The following is a 12,059-nucleotide window of genomic DNA, read 5'->3' as shown; positions in this document are numbered from 1 at the left end:
TATTATATTATATTATATCATATTATATTATATATTATAATTATATGTTAAGCTGCGCTAGACGAGTACAGAATCACTTGGCAACTTTCGGCAATACTGGCCTCAATGATAGATCACTCCAGTTCTATTTACTGGTCGGTTTGGCGTCCTCGACTGTCCTGTGTTCGAAGCATTTTTTAAATGCTTCCATGCTAATTTGTCTACTTTGTTAACGCCTTACGATCGTTTTGAACTGAGCCCTCTGGACAGTTCTCCTGGTTCCGTTTAACATAGAAATCACTTTCATTAGTCGTTTTCTAGCAACCTGGCTGCATGTCGGTGATCCACTATTAGTATCATCCAGGGATAAAAAAAAGTAGTTAGATGGAACCACGTACGACCTCCCTAAAAACGTTCACGCAAGTTACGAAAGAACATGGAGGAGCGAGATTTATTTTATTTAGTTATTTATTTATGTATGTATGGCTCCCGGATATGCATCCAGTCAAGTTTGTGAGGCAGCAGTCATAGCTGGTATGTTGCTGATCAGTGGCTCGGCTGCCTTCTTACACCAGTTGAATCCAAAGACGGAAGAAGTCCAGTCCGTTTAGGTTGGCTTGTATTGGCGACTTTGTCGGAACGTCTCTCATCTTTGTATATCAAGGTGTGTCTTAGTTTTTCTTCAGTAATTCCTGATCTCCAACTTTCAATATGATTCTACCACTTATTCCCTGTATGTTGCCCAAGTATGCCATCGTCGCACGAGATTTGTGGTTATTGAAAACCGGATATTTTTGTAAGAAATTACTGCACACTTTTTGAACATGTAGTGATGCGTGGGGTAATTTTACTCCCCAAAATACGCAATACAGGTAGTGTTGTCCCTAATTAATATTTGGAATATTACCAAAACCATCTTTATTATGTAGAAGTTCACTGTGTAGTGGTCGTAACACCCCCACGTGACCTTGGTTGCCCAATGACATATTGTCCAGACAAACTCACTACCTAGTTCAACTGAAAGCATCGAATTAAATCAGAGCTTTGAAGTCTTACCGACCTATGAAAAAAGTGGTCTGTTCCTAAAAGCGGCATCTTACTTCCGAAGCAAAAATGTAATTTTGCATAACGCTTGTACGTTTGTTCTCTGCTTTGAATAGTGGGTGGATTTACCTCCCACTAAGTAACCAACGAATTCACACAGTTCTGGTTGGAAATCTGTGATAATTCAAATCAGAACAGATACAAATTTCCTGGTCTACTCAGGTCGATTCACGCACTGTGCATGGAAAACGAACGTCCAGAGACCAGGTGCAAAGTTGATAAACTGCTGTGCACAAGCTACGAAAAAAAGTGATAAAAAATAGTGTTTTTGGTTCCACCCAATCGTTCGTCTAATCCTTCAAATTAATAAATTGACGTTCACAGTGTAAGCAACCAGTGAACAGTCCGATTCTGTTTGATCCAGAAAATCTATGAGCAACCGATTGGCAAAGTTCACGCGCTGCCATTCCCGCAGATGTGTGATAATTCATGATGAAATGCTTCCGTAAACGAAGCTATTTACGCCTTTACTGCGCTCATAACGTTTGATTGGACATGGTAGAGCCAATCGGCCACAGGCATTTATACGCCCCGTTGACGCGACAAATCTATGTTCAATTGTTGATAAAAGTAAACGGCACATCACACATTAAACGGTTAGGTGACACGCGCATCGCTACTTTTTGTTGGTGTGATGATCTTACACCAACCTGAAAACATGCGACCACACATGAATGGGTTGGCCAGACAACCGAAAAAATTACGTTGCGAGCATTAGTGTTTGTGTGTCCGTTGCCTCCATTAGCTGCAGCGTGCTGTCGAGCTACGTGGTTGTGTTTGGTGTATGTCTGTCGTTCTCTCTCCGCGCCATCGGGTCCGGATTCGTTACGCTCTGCTCTCACCACCATAAATGAAACAAACATGCGTACGCACACCAACATAAAGACAGACACGCTCACACGCACCAACCCTCAAAACAGTGGGTGGTTCACAGCTGACATCTATCTCTCGCAGTTGTGCAAACGGACGCGAGAACGGATACATACCGGCAGCAGATGAACGTCCTTACTTGTGACTAGCGCGCCTATCCATACTGGTGTGCACGAAATTCTTTTCTCTCACAATGGAATACTATGATTGTTGTTGTTATTACTCCCAACAATAATATAATGGTGAAAATCGATCAGGATCCATTTCCATTCCCTGTGTGAATGTTTATGCAGAGTCTCATTCTGGTTCGGTAGTACGTCGACTAACGGAATACGATCACACTGGATCCTATAATAAACCAGCCGGGTGATATTTCAAATGTCATGAAGGTTAAAAACAGACGTTCCGCAACTCGCCCAGGGACAATAACTGAAGAACGGACGGTTAACACCGTCGAGTACACAAGCAGCGGTGCTGCTGGCAGTGAATCCCAAATCGGGAAACGCAAGAAGCAATCCCCTTGTACAGATGTCGCCAGGCCAGGGAAAGCAACCAAAACGCATAACACGATGCTGAACAACGGTGCTCCGAAAGCGAGCAAGAAGAGGCGAACCGTTAGCGCCACAAATGGTTGCGTTTCGGTGCAGTTTGCTAAATCCACTCCTTCTGTGCATCAGTCAACTAGCTGCTCTTCTGCCTCCTCGGTTGTCTCAGGAACTGGTGACCCTGTGGATCCGTACGAATTTGCTGTGAAAACGGAAGAAGAACACTCTGACTGTGTTGGACTTAACAATCATACTGGCCCCTCCAGCCTAAACAGCGTGCCACCAATGAAACGTATGAAACTGGATAGGGTACGTAAACTGCCATTTTTTAAACATGTCGGGTGTAGACTAGTTATGTTCTAATTACCGCGTACTTTTAGCAGAGGTCTAGTGAATCATTTCAGTAATATCAGCCCCAACCTCTACAAACTCTTCAGATGGCTTTCAGGTGAGGTGCTTGTGCCGCTACCACAAGGTTACCTGAAAGTGCGACTTGTTTGTGTAGCTTCTGGTCAGGCTGCTTCGCATTTCATATAATAACATGTTAAATAGCTACTATAGCATTACCCATCAATTGTTATAACATACCTATTAATGTCATATTTGTGTGTATTTACTGTTTGTCGCCATCGTGGTTTTTTTTCCCTTGCTGTATTACCTACAACCGCACCTAGAGGAGTGGAAGCGGTCAGTTTGTAAGAGAAAAAGTTTTCTTGTGGATGGTGGTGGTGGTGGTGGAGGCGGCGACGGTATAGATAAATTAGTGATTCAGCAAAATAGGGTGTGCCCGTCCGCCGGCCTGTTGACCGATGGCGATTCTTTGGTCTAGCTCCGCTCTTCTCCACTCCAACCCACACACCACACCATTCCAACCTATTCTCCCTGGTCCCCCACCTATGCTTGGTCATGTGTGTGTCTGGCTGAGATGGTTCCTTCATCATAGCCCATATATAAAAACACGCGTACAAGCAAACAAACCAGAAACGCTCTCTCCATGTCATACAAGCATGGACTGCTACACACACACACACGTCTCTAATCGACTGATACACGTGTGTGGATGGTAGCTTGTACATTCAGACATCCTGTGGAGAACAATGACGGATTGCATGTGTGTGTGTGTATGCGTTTCTAAGAGCGGCTGTCTTCCACTGACCCAATTTCTATCCCCTCACCAGCCTCGAATACGGATCAGGACATTTTTGTCGTTTGTTTATTCGGCAGAGATTTGCCTGCCCCACTTATTGTCTTATTTTCCGGCATGTGCTACTTGCTTGTTTTTGCACTCACTCATCAACTGCCCATATGCGTAACAATTGTCGGAAAGATCGTGATCAGCTGTAATTTCTATGCTGTGACGTGGGTTGAAAATATGTGGAGAACATGACGGATTGCATGTGTGTGTGTGTATGCGTTTCTAAGAGCGGCTGTCTTCCACTGACCCAATTTCTATCCCCTCACCAGCCTCGAATACGGATCAGGACATTTTTGTCGTTTGTTTATTCGGCAGAGATTTGCCTGCCCCACTTATTGTCTTATTTTCCGGCATGTGCTACTTGCTTGTTTTTGCACTCACTCATCAACTGCCCATATGCGTAACAATTGTCGGAAAGATCGTGATCAGCTGTAATTTCTATGCTGTGACGTGGGTTGAAAATACCAATTCAAAGGCCTAAAAAACATCATAAATGAGAGATTCACCTGAGTACCAAGTGAGTCTCCTGCAAAACCAAATTAGTTCGCGAATGAGTGTAGTTCACTCAGCACGGGCGTTGTTTATTTGTCCCCATAAATAGACTTCCCAGTCACAATGCGGTTCCAAAGGTAAACCCATTCAGAGGAAATGTAGGGTATCTCCGAAAGGCTCGATCAGAAGACCTCTTTTGATTTTACTCGAGTTTGTTACGGCACACGGGAACAGTTCTATTTCAAAAGTATAAATTCCATTGACGCATAGGAAATTCTTTCACGGACCTCATATTTGGATGGCTCGTTCGGAGACTCAATATTCAAACTGCATGCAGAGCAGCACGTGTCCTTCGTATAACCAATAACATTTCGTTCAAGAGACCAAATACTATGAAGCCTAAGGGTGCTACAGACTGGACAGAATATTTTCATAGACTCTCTGGTTGCTTTGTCAGTCTATTCTTTTGAAGAAATCTGTTACTGCCACATCTGAGGTTCAGGTTTCCTGGAAGTAAGTTAACCCTGGTTTAAGATCGGCCGCCGCCGACTGGTGTCTGTAGCTCAGTTCTGGTTCCAAACACACGGCTCTCCAGCACGAATTCCACCAACATTAGGATTGGACTGCCTTTTCCCAACAGCCCAAATGGCAGATAGACGCCTCTAGGGCGCTGCTTTGGTCTATTCAGCACCGAAATGTTTGACTCGGTTTTCAAGACAAACAGATAACAGTGGCATTACCAGCCATGTCTTGCTAGCACAAACTGTCCAAGTGGAAAACGCTATCTTAACCAAAGTTCGATTTAATCTATTCCCTCAAAAGGTCTTCTGTTTGTTCCCTTCTGGAATTCTACCGCTGAGTAGGCTTGATTTCCCCGATCTCGATTAAGTCAGACATCGGCAAAATGCAATGGGCAAAACTGAAGGCAAATTTCTGACAGCAGTCTGGATTCAGCACCAGCTTTAATGCTGAATTTATAATTAAAAAAACTCATACTTGCCTTGTCCAAATATTATTTGCTTCGGTGTGACAGTAAATTTTTGTTATGCAGTAGGTCAAGGCGAATCCTGTCAATACTGTGACATTCGTCGTTTTCACGTTTGCATCCGATCCGTTGCACTGACAAATTGCTACGGGTAATCGTGAAAGATGAACAGTCGATGCGCTGAAAACTGACAGTCAGTTGGGCAATCACTCGATTTACGAGCCAGACCAGGCGGGCGCATCTTCGAGCTCCATTCCTGACGAGACGTGCACATTTTGTAGTGGCACTACACTTACTGTCTTGTTCAAACATGTTATTGCGAACTGTGTCCGTCAAATGACAGTTCTGACCTAGACAACGAAACCACACGCTTATGCGCGGTGTGCGTGCGCTACGTGACTCAAAGTTAGACGATGTCGGCAGACCGGACAATCAAGCGAAGCAGGGAAACAACGTTCTCTGTTGGTGTAAGCAACTGTTTCCGACAGTAAATACATTAAATTCATGGATTGCAATCAAGTGATGGCGATGTGGTCTCCAGCTGCGTTTACATTCCAACGCTCCTAAGATTTTCAACAGTTGAATCCAATTCCGTGATTGATAAACCCACGAATTGTTACTGCTATGGGTGAACCTCGGACCCAACCACATGAATTTACCAGCATTTCCAAGAATCGAAAAAGTCAGACTGCAGTTGGCGGTTGGTGTCGAGTGCCCAATGAGAGAAATAAGTATATGGCGAACAATTCGTTGATTGCAATGCCATATTTCTGGCCAAGAACAACGGAATCCAAGGTTCAAATCACTTCACTGAGGGTTGATTTATTGTTTAGTATTTGGGAAGGCGATCTTAACAAAAGTGTAGCCGTCAAGTTACCCTCGAATATTAGTGAAATGTCTTGAGACTCAGGATTAGACACCACTTGGGGGGGGGGCAAACTGACTCGTTTCTCACCCGTCCAGTTACCGCAGGTTAAGACCGACGCAGGAGCCGATCAATGAACAGATCGAGCAAATGACACTACACAGTGTCTCCCACATTGCGCTACACTGGTGTTCATGACACAAGGTGACCAATCTCAGCATAGTCCGGGGGAGGGGTCATTCTTACGGACTGTTTGTGACTTCACTATTGCGGTTTATGAGACCATATCCTCTTGATGCTAAGTTGTATGGAGAATCTTTAAAACCAACCCCGATAAAATGCTATCAGTGAAAAAGCGGGAACTTCAAACTGACCCGATTTCAAGTTCAGGTAGCCTGCGTTCCGCATCCGTCTCCAGATGACAGATTGTCGATTGAGCGTCTCCTGGGAAACCTTAGTTTGATATCAGATCACCCTGAGATTTCTGTCGATGTAGCCCACGAAAAAATGTTGGAATGCCTTGAGATGAAAAGTAAGGGACCTGACGTAACGCTGAAGTACACCAGCAAAGCCAGTGCGGACCGCTCATCCCAAGTTCGTTCGGCCAAGCAACCACACCTATGGTCGATCGCGCACCTACAATCCGCATCTACAATATGTTTGTCCTATGCCCATCTACCTAAATTTACGATTTGTTATTATGGTCAAATGCGCTCGACCAATCTCTTCTGGATGGATTCACCGGTCCTTGAATGTTTCAGAAAAATCAAGCCAAAGATTTGAGGATGAATTCTTGTAGCCCAAAATGAGGAGTTATCCATATGCCAAAAGGTTTTTCGTTTGAGAACTTGTCACATGATTTGAAGGACAAATGGAGTTCTATCCTATCTGGGTACGAGTTCATCAGACTGCTCAGTTTCTCAGTGTCGAACGTTTTTGTCTTCAACCAGGAGCCAGGAGGTTACAGAACAATATCTCCCTGTGTGTTCTTGGGATACGCACTACTGATGATTCCTAATGGATTGGAAGCAGTTACGCAGAGATTCTCAGCGCTTCAGGATGGATTGACTTCATTTAAAGGACGAGGTCCCGATTGCAAAATAGTGCTTCATCGATACGACTTTTTCCATCTTGTAGAATACTAGGTTCCTTGAGCGTAGGATAAGTTGTTTACAACCGATCAATCCACTTGATTTATCGATCGCGTTAGATGTGCACTTTTGGCGAGCGTTTTTTTTCATCAGTGGTAATTAAGGATGGATAATGAGTTGGCCTGACCCTGATTGATGACGTCTTAAGTCATAATCGATTTGAGTAACAGTCTCTAGCTTTGGAGAAAATGACTTAATGTCCGTACTTCTAGTCTGGCGTTTTTGTAGCCAATTCGAAAACAACACACGGTAAATTGCAGGTGACGCAACTTTGTTATCTCCTTGTTCTTGTGCAAGATTGTCAAACCACTCACATCTCAGTGCTCACTCAGTCGGTTCCCCGCTTCTGCCCAATGTGGCTTCTAGCCGACTCACTTGGAAATTCATTTGAGAGAAAAGCTACAAAGCAGCCCTGTTACGATTGCGATCTGGTTTGTTGAACTGATCACAGTTTCCCATGCCTTTTTACGTTTCCAATGACGCTACAGTACATAATAAAGGATTGGTAGAGTTAAATTCGCTGTTGATAACTAGCTGTGTTGAGGGCAAACTGTTCACTCTATTCTACAAAGCTCAGTTATTAATACATAAGGATACTGACCGGTCTAAGCCCTTCCCTGGCCTCTGGATTGCTCATGTCTAGACTTGAACAAGCGGTCTTCTTTCAGATTGATGGGCAGCTCAAAACTGAACGATTTATTTATTTCATTGGACAGTAAGCTTGACTAGGGGCCGCGGAACGTTCTTCTCATGTCATTAGCGTGTACAAGCACAAGAAAGTGAGTGTTCTGAACACAGATGCCCACCAAATCCGGCTGTGGAGATTGTTTTTGTTCACTGTTCCACTGAAACTCGAACAATTGACGGTTTATATTTTATGACCTCGGCACTTGTCTGATAGATCAATTTGTTAATTGCGGTCCAAATAAGCGCTGCTGGAGAATAATCCTTCCCAAAGTCGATTTTTTGGTCCCATTGTCCACCACTATTTACTCATAGGCACAAAGTTTATATTTACAGGGCGTCAGGGCGAATTGCTTGTGATCCTTTTAACTGCACTTCCTAACCGACTGCCCATCTGGGAGGTTGGCTGCGGGAGTAAGGATGCCCAGCCGGACAAAGGCTGGTTCTACGATTAGTTGACATCACGTCAAACACGACAAACCAATAATGCTACCTTAGCAAGGTCGCCCGGGGGAAATCAGCTACCGGATATACATCGAACGGACACACACACACATTGCTATCACATGGGAAGAATGATTTGGGCTGCGTGCCACTTGGTGACCACAGCAACAAAGGTATATCCTCTGTTTTTGGAGAGTTAATGGTCGAATTCTGATGAGTTTTGTGCAGAAGCAGCCCAAACTAAATAGGAGACCTGTCTGTATTGCAAATCTCGTGAAAGATGAGATAAAGTATGGATTAGATTAAGTGGATAGTGTGTCATTAGGCTACCATCGGTTTTTTGTATAGACCGATTCGGATAATCTTTCTATCACGATGAAGTCCATCACTTGAGCCGGCAAAATCAGATGGAGACGTGCCTCCAAGGCGGACTTGAAGAAACCGTCTTCCATAGCATGGTCACATTTTTACTAGTAATGAAAAGACTGGCTATAGAGACTGTATGCCACTGTGGGAGAACGTACAATGCAGTGGGCGCTATCTTATTGACCGACGCCAGATGGTAAGCTTTTGAACGGCACCATGAATAAAGCACTTAATAGGCGGTCAAACAATGGTTGACATCGCCCAAAGTGCTGTAGGGGAATTTCCAGCCTGTCCACCTTCAGTAAGAAGAATTTACTTTGCCTCATATGTGGCGATTATACGCACAGGGAGCCAACGGAAGCGTCAAATCTTGTTGAATAGATGTGGATGGGAACTTCCGGTATTTTGGTTCCCTACGGAAGGAAAATTTTTCCATAGTGTTTATTCAGTATAACCACGTTTACAACAGAGTTACTAGAATTTCTGACAGTTTCCGTCGTACTTGTTTAAACGTCCAAGTCCCTAGCAATTACCTCCACTAAATAAGTCTATTCTAATCCAGATGATTGGATTTGCCAATCGATCACCCTTATATTATTCCCCCAGCCTCAATGGCTACTCCATCCCCGGTACCTGTCGTTTCGTCTTCTATCGAAAAAAACTCCCATTGTCAGACCCAACTTGTTCGATTGGGTTTTCAGCGTCGTTCAGTTTGAACGCCGAAGCATCATTGTCGGCACCATGATTTTTTTGTTCCGTGCATCATTATCAGCCAATAAGACATCAATTATCAAAACGTGGCAGTGAGTGATCTGTCTCGAATGTCATTTATGGAATGTCTGACTATTTGCGCCTGATCAGCCGAACCAAAAACTGATGGTATATTCTGTTACGGAAGCAGTGACGCTTTTGGAAACATTGATAATCCAAGGGCAACGTTAATGGCAGTTAACTTGGTCGGTCAACCATCAGCCGAAACGAGAAAACTTCGGTTCTGTGCACTCGTCTATGCACTGGTGTGTAAATCTGCTCAGCCGGGCGGTTGCAAATCCGAACATCTGTTTGCGTGCAAGCAAGCTGCGGCACCAAAGCGGAAAAAAATAAATTACTGCAATCGACGACAGTCACATGGTGTGTCGCAGCTCCATTTTTTTCTGTCGCTGTGCCTGATTGTGACTGCCCTTCTGTATGTGCACGGCACTTGGTGTAACAATTTAAGACATGGAGTGGGGAGTGATTTTCAATGCGTACAAGTTGCGGGCTGTGATGGAAGTGTTTTTTTCTTGGGAACGTCGAGTCTCTGGATCGTTTCGAAAATGTCGCTTCGTCCCATCTCAATGTAGAGCAAAATTATTTGAGTACATCTCACTCAGTTGGAAAAGGCATGGAATCGGTCGATAAGTCAACTTTTCAAGAAAGTTTGGTTGATTTGTTGCTGGATGTCTAAGCGACATCCATAATCGTCTGGATGCTCGCCTTTTGAGCAAACATCTGAGTGATCACACCTGTAAGGAAATCTAATGATTAATTGCCTCAAAAGGACCGTATTTCACGGGAGTGGAACAGTTGCATGTATTTGCATTTCCATCCAGTATTGGTCAGAACAGAACTGATTACCTCGCAAGTGAATTTGGCCAGAGTTACACTGGATTGATTCTGGCATTTGAGGCTCCAATGTTCCATCGCATTCTAATCAGACTAACCGCTGCAAGGATATCCTAACAGATGTTGTATCCTCCCTCGGGCTATGTGACGCTGTCGGGTGCACGCGTCGCGTCAAATCTAATGATTAATTGCCTCAAAAGGACCGTATTTCACGGGAGTGGAACAGTTGCATGTATTTGCATTTCCATCCAGTATTGGTCAGAACAGAACTGATTACCTCGCAAGTGAATTTGGCCAGAGTTACACTGGATTGATTCTGGCATTTGAGGCTCCAATGTTCCATCGCATTCTAATCAGACTAACCGCTGCAAGGATATCCTAACAGATGTTGTATCCTCCCTCGGGCTATGTGACGCTGTCGGGTGCAAGCGTCCATCACCTGAACATTAGAATAAGTCCTGAGTGAATATGTTGACAGAAACGTAGAAGCTACTCAGTTTCAAATATAACCTTGCGATGACGAGTGGAATTGTCCAAATTTTTTCGCACGTACTATGCAGAACAGTACTCACATTCAATTTACTTCGATTTGGACTGTCTTCTTGTGCCGGTGCAATTTTCCCAAATACCAATACCAAATGTTAGAAGCACTAATCTCGCGGTCTGCCTTTATTAAAACGCATCAGTAGTTTGCATTCTTGAGTGAAGTTGGATTTGAACCTTACACATCAGTATCCGTGCTCAGGATAGCCTGAATTTCATTACTCGAGAAGAGGAATTGGATGATCGGAGGATACCGATCCAACTACCTTTTTTCAACTTTTTGTGTGTACAAATCGGAAGAAGGTGCTTTTCTCAGAGTTTTGCTGTGATATGATGCCTGATCTACAACAGAAATGTGGTCCCAAACCCAGTGTGGTTCAGAGGTTTTGGGTCTTTCCCATTTCCCGTACTATGCCAACAGCAAACCAAGACGTGTGAAGAGCACAGATTTCACACTTTACATCAATTAAAGTTGCTTTCTTCCGTGTGTGGTTCCATCATTTATAACCTTCTTATAACATCAGTTTGGGCTTCATGTGTATTCTAGTCAAGGAGGTTTCTTTATATTCGTGTGTTCTGAACGATGAAAAACTCTGAACACTTGCTGGATATACGTGACCCTCAGCAGTAAATTTCAGGGCCTACTTTACATCCACATTACCTGCTGTCTTGATCAACTTCTGCTCTCTTGTGTGAGATTTGTTGTTATACTCCTCTGATTTTCCCAATGTTCTGCGTACCGGAGTTTCCCCCGAATGTCGTCGCAGCACACGATGCCCATCCCGGTATCCCTGTAAGCATTTATGGTTTATTGATCGATTAGCAACAACGATAATTCCCCTTCCGTCCTTCCGTTGACATGACTAAATTATTATTTCCCGTTTATTGGCAACATCGCTCAGCTCAAGGGTACTTATCGATCGACCATTGTGATGACCCTAAGGACATTTCATCCTCTCTGCGTACAAAACATGAAGTGAGGTTGGTCATGTAGTCAATGAACAGCTTGTATCAACCACATGAAAGTCGATGGGGAGAATGAAGAAAACCGAAGACAATAATAGCGTCTCGTAAACTGCACAGATTGGGAAGCAAACTGTTGCATAAACGAAACAAGTATGCGTGCCGAAAGCGGGATCCCATATCCAAATATCGGTAACATCGGAACGACTATAATACCGTGTTCTTCGCTAAAGTTTAAACCGTTTCCTCAATTGGGCACGTTGTTTAT

The 12,059-nt window shown here is 43.8% G+C and overlaps 1 protein-coding gene across 1 annotated transcript in view; it reads left to right on the top strand.

Moving 5' to 3' along the window:
• Positions 1–2,031: 2,031 nt before the first annotated feature.
• Positions 2,032–12,059, top strand: part of T265_06978 (hypothetical protein) — a gene marked incomplete at both ends in the record, with an annotated part of 87,940 nt that continues 77,912 nt past the window's right edge. The window contains one exon of the mRNA XM_009172395.1: positions 2,032–2,807. Coding sequence (XP_009170659.1) covers positions 2,337–2,807 — 471 coding nt within the window. The remainder of the gene's footprint in view (positions 2,808–12,059) is intronic.

This window comes from Opisthorchis viverrini (genome assembly GCF_000715545.1).
Source record: "Opisthorchis viverrini unplaced genomic scaffold opera_v5_153, whole genome shotgun sequence".
NCBI classification, from domain to species: Eukaryota; Metazoa; Platyhelminthes; class Trematoda; order Opisthorchiida; family Opisthorchiidae; genus Opisthorchis; species Opisthorchis viverrini.
This window is presented reverse-complemented; position numbering and strand designations above follow the sequence as displayed.